Source organism: Eretmochelys imbricata, chromosome 4 (assembly GCF_965152235.1).
Source record: "Eretmochelys imbricata isolate rEreImb1 chromosome 4, rEreImb1.hap1, whole genome shotgun sequence".
NCBI lineage: Eukaryota > Metazoa > Chordata > Testudines > Cheloniidae > Eretmochelys > Eretmochelys imbricata.
The window spans coordinates 127,368,886-127,385,372 of record NC_135575.1 but is presented as its reverse complement, the minus strand read 5'-3'; the positions used below and the strand labels follow the sequence as shown (position 1 = coordinate 127,385,372).

Here is a 16,487-nt window from a genome sequence, read left to right as displayed (position 1 = left end):
GATTTAAAAGCTGTGTGAAAAACCAGGTGATCTCCTGCTGTGTGAAGGCCTATGCTTTGGAGCTTTTCATGTAAGCTGCCTTGGGCTCCCTGGAAGACCAGCAGGAAAATTCATTTGTCGTGAATGTACATCAGGCAAGTCTTGTCCACTTCTGTTAATAAAAAGCCATAGTAGTCATATCATTTGTCCTAACAAATCTTGTTAGCTCAGAGTATGTATATCTGAAGGAACCATTTTTCTTCTGGTGCCAGGCAGGATGGGAGCTCACATTACCATTAATTTTGTCTCTTCGTGTAAGTGCTAGAATATCCAGGTACCCAGCATTTTTAGTTGAAACTACGTGCACCCTGAGCTAGTTTAGCATGTGCAGTGCATAATCATAACACCTGCAGAATACTTGTCATCATATGTCATTCCAGAAGACTCAAAACCTGTGGAAAGCATAAGTCCTACAATCAGGTAAAAGAAGTAGGTTCAACAATTCCTGTTCTTTTTTTTTGGTCTGTTTTTCCCCTTAATCTTCTCATTTTTCAATCTCCTCTTCGTCCTATAAAAACCCTAACTGTACTTCTTGCTATTAATCTTGGTTGCTTTTTCTCCTGTAATAATTACTACTGGTTTATAATACTTAAACATGACTTAAAAATTATTATAGTCCTGTTGCATCTTCAAACAGAAAACATACTGAACCTTGTTGAAGAAAACTGTGAAGCATAATAATGAAGTTTTCAAGACCTGGTTTTCAAGTGGCACAGAAATAAGCTTCATAAACTTTCTCACATTGTAGGCTGATCTTAGCTTCTGCAGAATCACAGACAACCAATGTTATTTACTTCATTGTTAAAAACAATTGCCCTTATTGTACTCCTGTGGTCGTTAGAGGTTCGTTAAATAAGAACATGTAAGCAAGTCAGTGATTGAGGAGTTGGAGTTTAACTGTGTACAATTTAAACAGTAATTGATTTATATTGTAGTTATATTTTATTTGATTTGTTTTGGGATGGGTAGATTAGAAGCCCTTTAATTCTCAAAGTTATATGTTCCCCCCCCCCACTGCCAAAAATAGCCTAAGTACAGAAACTCAAGTAAGAAATAGGATGTTACTTTTCTTACTTTTATTTTTAGGTGTTCACACGTGTTTTGTGTGTAAGGAGAGAAAGGCAGATGTGAAACGCTGTATTGTATCCCAGTGCGGTAAATTCTACCATGAAGCTTGTGTGAGAAAATTTCATCTTACTGTGTTTGAGAACAGAGGTTTTAGATGTCCTCTCCACAGCTGTGTGAGCTGTCATGTTACTAACCCCTCAAATCCAAGAATATCAAAAGGTATTCCTTCATTTTTTTCAGAATTTTTTAATGAACTTTGAGTTGCTATTGTTTTTGTTGTACATAAAGAATTAAAGGTACCTCTGCTAATTGAGCTATTAATCTTGTTCAATTCATTGAACATACTTTATTATAGTGATGTGGTAGGAGAACTCTGGTTATAATTAAAGAGGCGCTTTCACTTGAAGCCCTAGTTATAGTTTTCTGAAAAAAAATTATCTTCAGATTTATGTATTTCATGATGGATCCCTGATCAAAAGTAATTTTTTTCCTAAGATGAGTAAAATTCCATATGGCTACTTCTTCTTTATGTACTTATTTTATCTATAACAATAAAAATTAGGGCTGTCAAGTCATTAAAAAAATTGATTGCACAATTAATCACACTGTTAAATAATACAGTGGTCACAAACCGGTTGATCATGATTGACTGGTCGATCCTGGAGACTCCCAGTGGATCGCTATCTCCAGCCACTAAAAGTCCGGCGGTGTAGTGGGGCTCCCTTCCTGCCCTGGCCCCACGCTGTTCTCGGAAGCGGCCAGCATACCTCTGCAGCCCCAGGGGAGGAGGGGGAAGGGGTCTCCGTGCACTGCTCCTGCCTGTAAGCACCACCCCTGCAGCTCCCATTGGCCAGGAATGGGGCCTATAGCCAATGGGAGCTGCAGGGGCAGTGCCTGCAGAGGGCTAAGGCGCGGAGCCACAGACATGGCCCGTCCCGTTCCCCTCACATACACACCCAGGTGTCGTAGGGGCATGTTGGTCCCTTCTGAGAGCAGCGTGGGGCCGGGGCAGGCAGGGAGTGTGCCTTAGCCCCGCTGTGCCACCAATCGGGAGCCGCCCAAGGTCAATGCCACCTGGCGGGAGCCTGCACCTGAAACCCCTGCCCTCCTCCCAGAGCCAGGATCCCATACCCTCTCCTGCACCCCAACTCTCTTCCCCAGCTCAGAGCGCCCTCCTGCACCCAAACTCCCTCCCAGAGCTTGCACCCCTCCCCCAGGCTCAGTAAAACAGAGCAGGAGACATACAATTCTCCCCCAAGGAGTTCAGTCACAAATTTAATTAACGCATTATTTTTTTAACAAGTGTCATCCACATGGAAGCATGTCCTCTGGAATGGTGGCCAAAGCATGAAGGGGGATACAAATGTTTAGCATAACTTGTAGCTAGCATTGCAAGGTATTTACAGGCCAAACTGCCATGCGAACGCATGTTCTCACTTTCAGATGATGTAAATAAGCAGCCAGCATTATCTCCCCTAAATGTAAACAAACTTGTTTGTCTTAGCAGTTGGCTAAACAAGAAGTAGGACTGAGTGGACTTGTAGGCTCTAAAGTTTTACATTATTTTGTTTTTGAGTGCAGTTATGTAACCAAAAAAAAAATCTACATTTGTAAGTTGCACTTTCACAATAAAGAGATTGCACTACGGTACTTGTATGAGGTGAATTGAAAACTACTATTTCTTTTGTTTATCATTTTTACAGTACAAATATTTGTAACAAAAAATAGTAGTGTAAAGTGAGCACTGTCAACTTTGTATTCTGTGTTGTAATTGAAATCAATATATTTGAAAATGTCGAAAAATATCCAAAAATATTTAATACATTTTAGTTGATATACTATTGTTTAACAGTGCAATTAAAACTGTGATTAATCGTGATTAATTTTTTTTAGTTAATCGCGTGAGTTAACTGTGATTAATCAACTGCCCTAATAAAAAAAAATTTTTTTTTTCCCACCTTGATAATTCAGAACAACTCAAGGAAGAGTGTGTGCTATGTGTAAAGTAGAAAAATGGTTGGAAAAAATGTTAAAATAGACGGAAATGCCATAAGGCACCTATGTAGTATACCACTTTTATTACTGCTTCAGGCCCCATTCCTTCAGCACTTGCATATATAGTCTTGTTAATGTTAGCTGAACTACTCATACGAATGAGTACTTACGTGAGTAAGAGTAGCAGAATTTGCCCTTTCGTATGTGCCAATTATGTGCAGATCTCCACACATATATTCAATATTGAGTGTATTATTTGGAAAACTACATGTAGAAGTACACGCATAATTATCTGTCATTATATGTATTCTTACTTGTGCCTTGTCAAGTTGTGCCAGTCATGTGTCAAAATAAATACTGAAAGGTAGACATCTCTTTCCTAAACAGCCTAGAAATTAAATATGACAGATATGGGAGAATGCAATTGAGAGAGCATTGGGAATATTTATATAAATAATATAGAGCAATGAAATGCTTAATTTGGAGACCCTTTGGTGAAGCTCTTCACATTAGAATGTTACAGTGCCTTTAATTCAGTGTGGGATCTCATCTTCCTTAAAAGCAAAACTCAGTGCAGAAAACCTGCATTAATTCAATATTCTGATCGAATTTAAATGCACAGTTTTTAAAGATATGGTGTTTGTCACATTTTGTATGTATGTTTATAGGCTACATTATGCAGCAGTAAAACACATTTTTTTGCATGATATCTGCAGCCCAGTTAAATCGCAAGTTAAGAAAGATAACATAGAAGTATTCTTCTTTTGCTAGGCAAAATGATGCGGTGTATTCGCTGTCCTGTCGCTTACCATGCTGGAGATGTTTGCATTGCTGCAGGGTGTGCAGTGATCACTTCCAACGGCATTGTTTGTACCAATCATTTCACTGCCATGAAAGGAAAAAGTCATCATGCGCACATCAATGTGAGCTGGTGCTTTGTGTGCTCAAAAGGTAAATCGATATACAAATCTTTATTTTATTATTTTACTAAAAGTATAATCAACATCTAAATATTCATTTTTCACTTTAATGTATTTTATTAAGATATTTAAAGAAAAACACCAGACACATGGTGTAACTTCAGATTTCTTCAAAGTGTTGTTGAAGGTGTTGGAGTATCTTGTTAGCTGCAGGTGGCAAGTTCTTTAGGTTTTTTTGCTTGCACTTTGTCCAACTACCCTTTGATTTAATTGTTAGGCAGAGAAGCTTAATGAGTGCAGCCAGTGTGCACAGTGCTGATTAGAACATGGAGGAAGCAAACTACCACACCTGATGACAAATTAAATAAACACTGTGGAAGCTTGTTAAGCCACAGTTTGCTTAGCTTCCCACTTGAAAATTCATGCACACTGTGACAGGGTGCAACCTGGAAATGTGGTATGTCTCACCAACCTGGGCTTCCTCTCACACTGTGATGCTGTGACAAGCTGCAGACCTCCCCAGGTACTGCACTTAACACAGACGTCCAAAGGCAGGGACACACACAGCTGCATTACATGAATACTTTTGCTAGCCACTCATGAATCAACAATAGAGAGGCTCCAGCCAATTCCCCACACATCCCAAGCCCTACGACCCAAGAACATAAGAATGGCCATACTGGGTCAGACTAAAGGTCCATCCAGACCAGTATCCTGTCTGCTGACAGTGGCCAATGCCAGGTGCCCCAGACGGAGTGAACCTAATAGGTAATGATAAAGTGATCTCTCTCCTGCCATCCATCTCCACCCTCTGACAAACAGAGGCTAGGGACACCATTCCTTATACATCCTGGCTACTAGCCATTTATGGATTTAACCTCCATGAATTTATCTAGTTCTGTTTTTAAACCCTATTAAAGTCCATAGCTGTACCATCTTGCCCTGATCAGAAGGCTGACCAGTGTAAGTTTATTACCCAGTCCACCACCTCAATGTGGAGAGGACATGCACCAGCTCTTGTTCCTGAGTAGATTTCCCAAGCACTTCAAACAAAACTCACTGTTTTAGGTAAAATATAAAACAGATTTATTAACTACAGAAAGATTTTAAGTGACTATACGTGGTAAGCATACAGATCAAAGTTGGTCCCCTAAGAAATAAAAGTAAAATCGCAATCTGAGTTCTATAAACTAGACAGGCTATGAATTAAGTAGTTTCTTACCCTGATGGTATAGTTCCTTAATACACAAGCTGGGATTCTCCTTTCCAGCCTGGAACCACCTCCCCAGTTCAGTCTTTGTCTCCAGATGTGTTTCCAGGTGTTGAGTTGTGGGGGGAGAGAGGAGAAATGATGATGTCACTTCCCCTCCTTTATAGGATCCTCCAGCTTGCTGGAAAGATCTTTTGCTATGAGGTGAGTCAAGTAGTCTCCATTGTCTACGTGTTCTTTCTGAGAGGTCTCCATCGTATATAGTTCCTGGGGTAGTCCTTGTGCGCATGTATTCCCCTTACTGGGCCATCAGCGCTGTCTGGCTTCTCCATTGTTGTACCTGAAAGGCTGGCTGTGGGTGTTGCCCAACATATTTCAGTAACACACACATATAGCAAAACTTCATAATTTCTCATACAATGATAGCACATACAATCCAACCAGATATTAATGTTCAACAGATCAAGACTTTTAAAATGATACCTCACAAAGCATGCTTTGCACAAAACACATCATAATTATATCACCATGGTGAATATGGGGTTGCCAGAGTGTTGCTTTGGGGTACCGAATGTGACACATGCAAAATAGTGATGTGATATCCCTCTCCTCGATAAAATTTTATTGGAAAAATTCTGTAGATACTAATTTTTATTAAAATTTTATATACTGTTAATCATCGTCATAAATTAAAATGGAATTGTTAAAATGGAGTAATTACAATTTGTGATGCATTATCCTAGTTTTTATTTTACTGTTAGTTCACGTGCTAATTTGTGAGACAAGGCGGGTGAGGTAATATTTTTTATTGGCCCAACATCTGTTGCTGTGAGAGACAGTCTTTCAAACTTACACAGAGCTCTTCTTCAGGTCTAGAAAACTCACTCAGAGTGTCACAGCTAAATAGGACTATAAAAACACAGCATATTGCTAGTTTGTATAATTTAGTAATCAAAGTTGTCTGTTCACCCAAGTAAATGAGGATTTCTGTGGCTTTTTCATATGAATGGGTGATATCCATTTGTTGCAGATCAGTATGTTCTAACCAGTTTTTTTAAAAATGTAGTATGCAGTTACATGCTATTGTGATTTAAATCAGACTGAAATGCTAAACTTTTTTTCCCCCTTGAAACTTAAACTTTCAATCTTTTTTTTTTTTTTGTACAGGAGGAAGCCTGTTGTGCTGTGAGTCATGTCCTGCAGCGTTTCACCCAGACTGTTTAAATATTGAAATGCCGGATGGTAGCTGGTACTGCAATGACTGTAGGGCAGGAAAGAAACTCCGTTTCCAGGATATCATTTGGGTCAAACTGGGAAATTACAGGTCTGACTAATGGACTTACATTTTTTCATTTAATATAAATATAATATAATATAAAATTACTTTTGCTGAAAGTAACTTGGAAACAAGTTTTGTGTGTGGAAATCTGTTAAACTAGGGGGTTGCATGTGTTGGTGCTTTTTGAGGCCAAGGTCACAGCATGAACCAAGGGTTCCTTGCTTGACTCCTTTTCTCCCCCACAACTGTTCTGTGTGCTACCCTGTCATCCTCTTCTATTTCAGGGACTCCCAGCAACTAGGGACTCTGTGTGCCCCTCAATTCTCTGCCCCCCCTCCTAGCCAGGAGCTGTTTATCCCATGCCCTTTTCCCCCATACTCTTGTGACCCATTCTCCCCTTGCCCCATGCAGGGGCTCTGTGTGTCCCCTCTCCCTTACCAGGGATCCCCATTTCCCCCATGCTAGGAGCTGTGTGTGTCCCCCATTTCCCTTGAAACTGCTCCTATCTTAGCCTACCTGTGTCTAGACTAGAGTGTCACCCACTGCTTCTGTAGGCCAAGCTCATGGCACACATCAATAGTTCCTTGTATCCCTCTCTCATTTGAGTGATGTTCCCTATTGTATTCCACTAATGGTTATGCACATGCACCCTGAGCTTTTGAAAATAGTATTGTCCGTTGGTCCGCACATGTGCCCTTGCTCTACCTCCATGGTTTTGATTGAGGTGATAAAGGGCAAGGTGGACTGACCAGATCCCTCAGTTCCTTCTCACCACCATATGGTCCAATTCGGAGAGTTATCTGTTCTCTAGTCTCTTGTGACGCACTTTCCTCAATACAGGAATAAAAGACTGTTTTATGCTTGTATACAGTTCAGTGTTTTGTTATTTTTGTAGTAGTTTTAGTGTTAGCAGTAGGTTTTAGGATTTTAAGGACTTTGGGATACTGTTTTACTGACCCCCTTCGTTCCCCAGCACCCACGCTTGGGTACTGGATTATGCTGAAGACTCCAGGGTTCAAATCTGCACTTCCTGCCCTTGCTCATTTTTGATCAGTGACGAGCACCAATGCTGCCTTTACTGCTTGGGGGAAGTCCACGTTGCATCAAGGTGCAATATCTGTCTCTCCTTCCCAGCCCATACCTAGAAAGGCTGGGCTCTCCGCTTCAAGAAGCACCTCATAGAGATTGCCATGAGGCCGCGGTTGGATCTAGACCACGGAACCCCCCTGTACATCGGCTTGAGCAGTCGAGGAGCACGCCTCCTACTGCGGAGTCCCAGTCTGGTTCTCCCAATGGTAAGGACCCCATGCCAGGGACTAGCCATGAGGCAAGGAAGCATGTCATAAGCATGGCAGTAAATCTTCCTTAAGGCCCGAGAAGGACTTTGCATCCTCTAAGTCATGGAAAAGCAGTGCGTTCCCAGGCTCACAAGCATGGCAAGAAGTCGCATAGAACGCTGGACCTGCTGGTCCCAGTTACTGAGCCATGTGCGCCTTCTGGATCGGTACCACCAAAGTCACAAGAATCATCGGTTCTGAGGCAGTTCTCCGTTCATGAACTGTTTGTCCTGGATGAGGTGATATCTCCACGTCTCCCAGTGCATTTGCCTCATAAGAGACCCCACTCCCTTGCATTGGACTTGCTGCCTTTAGATTGTGTTCCTGAGCGCACCCCTGTGACTCACTTGGTTCTGACAGCACTGCAATTCAAACAACGCTGTGACTTCTCAGCATTGGAGATGGAACACCAGGTCCGCCTCTCCTGTACCGCTAACATAAATACCAGAAGGTTTAACCTACTCAGTAGCAATATCCTCTCTTTCCTCAGCACAGGAGCCACTGGTACCCCATTCTGTGTTGTCCACTGCAGCACCTGCCAGATCTTTCTGGTTGGCTGTACTGTGTCTTGGCCCCAATATCCCCCCCTTCAGAACTTTCCCGAGAGGAGCCCCCCATCTCGCCACTCGGGCCTTCATCTATTAGATGTTTGGAACCAGGGTTGGGAAGATGCACCGGCTAGCCTGACTCCGGTGCCGCCAGATCTGGAGCTGTTCCCATTGTCTCCAGATGCAGCAATGTAAATTCCTTCCTCCCCATCCCAGCCAACTACTGCCAGTTCCTGGACTTGATATAGAGGGTGGCTGATGCCTTCCACATTTCACTGGAGGAGGTGCAGGACAGCCAACATCAAATACTTGACATTCTTCATGCATTGTTACCAGCTAGGGCGGTGCTACCAATCAACAGTGCCATTCTTCAGCGGGCACGCACTGTCTGGGATACCCTGGCCACTTGCGCGCACACCTTGAAGGGGGCAAAAAAAGATATGCTCCTCTAAAAAGGATCTGAGTTTCTGTTTTCTCACGCCTCACCCAATTCCCTGGTTATTCAGGCTGCTACTGAATGGGCTAGGCAACAACACCCGCATTCCACTCTGACAGATAAGGAGGATAAGAGATTTGACCTCCTAGGTCATAAGGTCTTTTCTTCAGCCAGCCTTCAGTTTCTCATCTCTAATTACCTGGCATTACTGGCAATATATGACTTTTTGAATTATGGCCAGTTAGACCTTGTGGACAAGCTTCCCCGGCAGGATCGTACCTGCTTCCAGGTTATTTTAGAAGAAGGCAAACTGGTCGGCAAGACAACACTCCAGCCGCAGTAGATTCGGCGGAAACATTTTTGCGCACTGTGGCCACAGGAATTGTCATGAGGAGGATGCATTAGTCTCGTTTCCCAAGGGAGATACAGAACACAATTGAGGACCTCCCTTTTGATGAATCTCACCTCTTTAACCAGAAGACTGATTCCCTGCTCTCCCTTAAAGACTCTAGAGCCACCCTGCAATTGCTTGATATTTCTACACCAGCTCCCAAGTACAAATTCTATTGTCCACTCCAGCACAATGGTACAGAGCTCCTCAGTTCTTCCATCTGAGCCTCCCAATAAGCATTGAAATATCCAGTGGCCCCATCTGCCTGGTCCGTCAGCACAGTCTTCGACATCACACACTCCATGTTTGAGTAAGCGATATTTCTGAGTGCCTTTTAAGAGAGCTATCAACCACCTTGCACCCCACAGTTACCCACCCTCTTTGGGAGCTACCTAGCACTCTCTTTCTACCAGTGTGGAGTGAGGTCTTGGATGTCATTCGGATATGGCTATACGATCATGTTCATGATGATACCTCCATCCATATCCCCTGTCCTGATCCCACCTTCGAGACCACTTTCATGACAGTATCCTCGCCCTAGAGATGGACTTCCTCTTTCAGAGAAGAGCAATAGAACCTGTTCCAAAACCTTTCAGGGTGCAGGGGTCTTCTCTACCTATTTCCTGGTACCCAAGAAAAAGGGAGGATGGAGACCAATCCTAGATCTCAGTCGTTTCACATACTTCATACACAAGCCAAAGTTTTGTCTGGTCACTCTTGCAGCCATCATACCCTTGCTAGAAAGAAGCATGTGGTGTATTTCTCTCGATATGCAGGGCACTTACTTCCATGCAAATATCCATCTAACCCTTTCTCTACTTGGCCACATGATGGCGTGCACATGCATCACCCCATTCGCTCACCTTCACTTCCGCTGTCTACTGCTGTGGCTACAGAGAGTCCATTCCTGAGGCTCCATTCCATGGACAACCTATTGACTGTCCCCCACCCCCAAGGTTCTTTCCTCCCTTTGGTGGTGGACAGACCCAGCTCAGGTGTGCACCGAGATGTCTTTTCTTCTGTCCTCCCCAAGCACGACGCTTGACAGATGGGGTGCCCATGTGGGCGAACACATTATACAAGGGAGTTGGACCGTTTGGGAATCCAGGATGCACATCAACGTCCTGGAACTTCAGATGATGAGAGCAGCATGTCATGCATTTCTCCTCTCCCATCTGCTCCCGTCATGTTCTCATCATGTCAGACAACACCGCCACCATTTACTACATAAAAAAGCAAGGGGGCATAAGGTCACCGGTGCTTTTTTGCAGAAGCAGTTCTCCTCTGGAAATGGTGCATCGCACACAATATTCTGTTGTCAGTGGCTTATCTCCCAGGGACTCAGAATATGATTGAGGATGCTCTCAGCAGGAATTTCATGGCCGACCACAAATGGGAGCTGCACGACTCTGTGGTAACGGGCATTTTTGACCATTGCGGGACTCCAAACAGGGATCTTTTTGCCTCCCACGCTAACACCAAATGCTTCCAGGACTGTTCCAGGGATGGGATTGGAGCCTGTTCCCAAGGTGATGTCTGTGTCATTTGCTGGTCGAATCATATCAGTTATGCCTCTCTCCCCCCCCCCGGCCCCCAATCCCACCCCCATACTCTTCCTGCCCCAGGTCCTCCACAAGATTCAGCAGGAGAGAGCCATGGTCATCCTGATTGCCCTATTCTGGCCTCACCAGTTCTGGTTTTCTCTTCTTCTCTGTATGTTGAAGCATCCTCCGTTTCCACGACTGACGTTCCCTGAACTGCTCACACAACACAATGGCAGGATCAGACATCCTGATCTGCACATGCTTCACCTGAGAGCCTGGTTTTTGGATGGGCATCTTCGCTAGAATGAGTGTTCATCGGCACTACAAGACATCCTGTCGAGTAGCAGGAAAGGGTCCACGAGGTGGTCCTACTAAACCAAGTGGAAATGTTTTGCCTCCTGTTCCCATGAGGCCGCAGACATTCCTCTCCTTTTAGTCTATCTCCTGTCCCTGAAGGCGTCTGGACGCACTCTCAACTCCATTAAAGTATACATAGTGGTCATTAGTGCTTTCCACCCCCCTGTGGTACGGCACTCTGTTTTCCTTAGCCCATCGACTGCAAGGTTCTGAAAGGGCCTCACCTGAACATATCCTCCTATTCTCCCTGTCGTTCCCCAGTGGGACCTTAACCTTGTCCTCACAGCATTGATGAAATCGCCCTTTTAACCTCAGGCCTCATGCTTCTGTTCTCTTCATGAAAGTAACCTTCCTGGTAGATATTACCTCTGTGAGAAGGGTGGGCGAACTGGGGGCCATGATGGCAGACACCCCCCACAACCACCACATTCCATTTCATTCCATGAAATTTCCCTGCACTTGCATCCCAAGTTTCTTCTGAAAGTTGTTTCTTGCTTTCACTTCAGCCAACCCATACGCTTACCTTCCTTCTTTCCAAAGCCGCACACCTCAGTGGAGGAATGGTGCCTTCACCCCTTTGATGTCTGTAGGTCGCTGGCCTTTAACCTGCAGAGGACGAAGCCGAGACTATTTGTTGCTATAGAGGAAAGGATTACAGTGCAGGCCAGCTCCACTCAGAGGATTTCTCAGTGGGTTTTGGGGTGCATCACCCTGTATCGATTATTGGGACTGTCTCCACCTCTTGGGGTATGAACCCACTCCACAAAAGTGCAAGCATCAACTATATCCACACTTCACAATATGCCACTCATGGACATATGTAGGGAGAACACGTGACATATGTAGGGAGGCCACGTGGAGTTTGGTACTTACCTTGTCTTCCCATTATGCCCTGGTGCAGGACTCTGCGATGGATGCCTCATTTAGCGTGGCTGTTCTCCGTTCCATAGTTCTGTCATCTTCCTCACACCTTCCTCCTATTAGGTACTACTTGGCAATCACCCTCAGTTAAATACAATAGGGACAATTATTTACCCATAACTGGAGGTTCTTCAAGATGTGTGGTCCCTATCTGCATTCCAATCGTTCACTCTTTACCCCCTGCTATGCAATTTGCAGTGAAGGAACTGAGGGTGCAGTCGGTCCACCTAGCCCTTTATTGCCTCTGTCGAAACCGTGAGGCAGAGCAAGAGTTCATGTGCAGACCAAGAGACACTACTACTTTCAAAAGCTCCGGCTTGACTCAGGGCACATGCGTATAACCGTCAGTGAAATATAGATAGGGACCACACATCTCAAAGAACCTCCAGTTGCAGGTAAGTAACCTCCTCTTTCCTCCCAAGGTCTTTGTGTGCCGTTTTCATATCCCCCTCTATTTGAGACATATGTAAATATGTATTGTTAAGATTGTATAATCTGTAGCTGGCTAGATTATATCTTTTCAGTTTGGAAGAGAAGTCTTTCAGGGTGTCAGCATTTTAAACTCCGTTGGAACAATGAGTAGAACTGAGTTTGAGGGGCAGAGTGTTTTACTGGAAGGTATTAATGGAACCATCAACCAGTTCTTTGATCTATAGACAATTAAAGACCTGGTTAAAGCTGTTGGTTTTGTTACTCAGATGTGAGCAGCTCGGTGTCCCCCAGTTTTTCCTTGTTGGTTTTTGACTTTAATCAAAATCAATAAGGTGTTCTACCCATTGATACCTAGAACATTCCTTGAAATTTGAGAATTGATTGGATGCAGTGTTTAAAATGCCACTGCACTGAGAGCAGGGCCACTTTTGGGGGGGAGGGGGTAGGTTTAAAACTGCTCTATTGTGTTTTGTTGTCAAGTGACTTGCACCCTTAAATCTTGTTCTACATGACACCCTATTCACAGTACATTAAGTAATAATAATTGATTACTATTAAGCTACTGTTGCTAAATTGTCTTTTGGAGGAAGGTTTAACTAAAATGCCGTCCTTTTTGTTTTATTTGTACTTCTGTGATAGATGGTGGCCTGCAGAAGTTTGCCATCCAAAAAATGTTCCCCCAAATATCCAGAAAATGAAGCATGAAATTGGAGAATTTCCGGTGTTTTTCTTTGGTTCTAAGGATTATTACTGGACACATCAAGCTCGTGTGTTTCCATATATGGAGGGAGACAGAGGAAGTAGATACCAAGGAATTAAAGGAATTGGGAAAGTCTTCAAAACTGGTATAGAGCTTTAATCAAACAATAATTAATCTTGTGGAGTGTATGCTTTGCTTTTTTTAAATAGGATACTGGGCCCAGCTCTGCTTATGTAGTATCTCACGTCACAATATACAACAGGAGAATTGTTCAGAACACTTTAGTTACTATTATTATGCTGAATTAAAAGCTTTGTTTCTGAGACTTCTAGCAGAGTATAACCTAAGCAGTGCATTGACAATTTTGCTTTTCTGATAGGCAAGCATTAAGCATAAATGACCATCCACAAAACTTTAAGAAAATTCTTTAAATATATTGACATCCTATGAATAAAGAGAGTTTTAACCATGGTACCTCCTTTTGCTGTACATTGTACTTTACAAGGATGTGTGTATAACAGAATGCCGTAACATTGAAAAACAGCAGAGGCGTAAAAGCTGATAATTATGAAGTTAGAATAAATACTACTTACTTCACTCATGCAAAGCCATTTTACATTGGCAGTTAATCTGTGAATCTGATCGTTCTTCAAGTGTTGGTTCCTACACGTATTGCACATGTGGGTACACATATACCTGAATCTGGGTGCTTTTAGCAAGTAGTGTCCATTGGTCTCCACATGCGTAGTTGTTCTCCTAGTGCTCAATATCAAGAATGTAAAGGGCAGTGCAGACCAATGCCTCTCCTGTTCCTTTTCTTATTGCCACACGGCCTCAGTTGGCATCCTCCATGTTTGCTTTGATCTTCCTATACTGTGAACCTATGAATACAATTTGTAAATAGCTTTTAATAGTTTAGTCTTTTAGTGTTTTCATAGTTAACATAGTTTGTTCTCCCTGTAAAGAGGGACTGGGGTTCAAGAATTGTCTCCCCTGCTCCTGTTCCGTCGTCTTCAGCGATGACCACCAGCGCTGCCTTTATTGCCTTGGGGAAGCCTATATTGCCACCAAGTGAAACATCCTTCCCTCCCCTCTGGACACAAGCTCTGGTGTCAAGGCAAAAATTTTTAAGCCTAAGAAACTCTCACAGTTGAGTAGGGGATGAGAACATAGGCAGGTACATATCTGCCTCTAATAGAAAGGATCCTTCCCCATGTCGGTCAAAGTCAGGCAAGTTCTCGTGAATGGGCCCTGCAGAATTAGTTCCATATAAACCTAGCCAAGAAGGAAAGGTGTGAAGGAAGAACTATCCAACGATACTAGCTCCAACTCCACCCCACAACCTAATGAGCAGTACCTAATGATTCCATCTGGAAGTTCAATGCTGGGACCCCATCTGATGGCTCTGATGTTCTCCATGAGGTTTCCCCTAACATTAGACCACCTTATGATCTGATCCTCTGGTACTTTTCTTAGGAGTCCTCAAACACCAGGGAGGGACTGAAGCCTTTACCTTGCTGGAGGAGATATTCACCTTGTTCGGCACACAGTCTCCCCTAATATTGGGCCCAGCTCTTCTTAGAGATGTCCCTACACCTGGGAAAAACATATTGAGGGGAAGAGTATCCTGCCTTCTTGCAACCACAACCCAGAACATCCTCCCACTGGTACTGTCAGCATCATTGATCGAATAGGAGCCTATCATTTCATCAAGAAAAATCTGATACTACAGATGGGTTTCTCCCCTAAGAGAAACAAGCCCAGTCGGAGGCCAAGGATAGTATTGGAACTATCCGCTTCATTCCAAATATGGCTACACAGGGGGCTTCTGGTACCCAACGCCTTGAGGCCTCCCCCTCTGGTTGAGCTTTCTGGTCTTACGGAAGCTTGTGAGATCCATACAGCAGGCACCCTGGATCTGTGCAGGAAGACACCGACCCTCCGTTCCCAACTGATGCCAGTTGGCTCCATCAGAATTTGAAGAACAGATAGCTGAGCTGGACCCAACAGTTCTGATGGTTATGTTGTCCTCCTCACTGGATGAGGCGATTGCATCCTCATCTCCCTGTCCACCCAATGACCACAAGCAACCAGGAGTTGTTGCAGAGGTCCAGGACGCACAATAGGCCCTACTGGACATCATCTGGCTCTTCAAGATTGGCCCTTCCAGTTAACCAAGCCACTTTGGAACCCACCAGATCAGTATGGCACACCCCTGCCTCTTGTCCCATACCCTGAAGAGAGCCTGGAAACAATATTTTGTGCCATCTAGTGGGGAAGAGTTTTTATTCATTCATCTGGTGCCCTACTCCTTAGTGGTGCAGTTGGCTACAGAAAGGTCCAGGGTGCAGTACTCCAAGACTGCTCCATTAGACAAGGTCACTAAATGCCTCAGCCTTCTGGGTAGGAAAGTATTCTCTTTGGCTAGTCTCCAGTTCAGAGTTGCTAACTACCAGGTGGTGGTAACAAAATATGGTCTCCTAAATTATGTCAAATTTGCAGACTGTAAAGACAGACTTCATAAACTCCCATATGAATCCACATGTAAGAAGCTTCTTTTCTTTTTCTTCCTTTATGCCGCTTTTCCTGGTAAGGGTCACGGTGGCAACGTGGAGAATAGGGTGGGCCAGACCCCCCTTTCCTCGGCAACAGGTTCAATTTGCTGGGACTAAGGGTGGTCCATTGTGCCTACAATGCATTCCTCCCACTCATCTGATCTTGTTATAGCCAGATGATGTTGGACAACATAACTGTCTTAATCATAGAATCATAGAATATCAGGGTTGGAAGGGACCTCAGGAGGTCATCTAGTCCAACCCCCTGCTCAAAGCAGGACCAATCCCCAACTAAATCATCCCAGCCAGGGCTTTGTCAAGCCTGACCTTAAAAACTTCTAGGGAAGGAGATTCCACCACCTCCCTAGGTAACGCATTCCAGTGTTTCACCACCCTCCTAGTGAAAAAGTTTTTCCTAATATCCAACCAAAATCTCCCCCACTGCAACTTGAGACCATTACTCCTTGTCCTGTCATCTGCTACCACTGAGAACAGTATAGAGCCATCCTCTTTGGAACCACGTCTCAGGTAGTTGAAAGCAGCTATCAAATCCCCCCTCATTCTTCTCTTCTGCAGACTAAACATCCCCAGTTCCCTCAACCTCTCCTTATAAGTCATGTGTTCCAGTCCCCTAATCATTTTTGTTGCCCTCCGCTGGACTCTTTCCAATTTTTCCACATCCTTCTTGTAGTGTGGGGCCCAAAACTGGACACAGTGTAATCAAGCAGGGGAACAGGATACCTCCTCCTGTGTAT

General features: G+C 43.9%; 1 protein-coding gene across 1 annotated transcript in view; it reads left to right on the top strand.

Moving 5' to 3' along the window:
* The window catches only part of NSD2 (nuclear receptor binding SET domain protein 2), a 150,060-nt gene that overhangs the window by 107,577 nt on the left and 25,996 nt on the right, over positions 1-16,487 (top strand). The window contains exons 11-15 of the mRNA XM_077816182.1: positions 11-134; positions 1,126-1,326; positions 3,874-4,053; positions 6,400-6,556; positions 13,117-13,322. Of these exons, the coding sequence (XP_077672308.1) occupies positions 11-134; positions 1,126-1,326; positions 3,874-4,053; positions 6,400-6,556; positions 13,117-13,322 (868 nt within the window). The remainder of the gene's footprint in view (positions 1-10; positions 135-1,125; positions 1,327-3,873; positions 4,054-6,399; positions 6,557-13,116; positions 13,323-16,487) is intronic.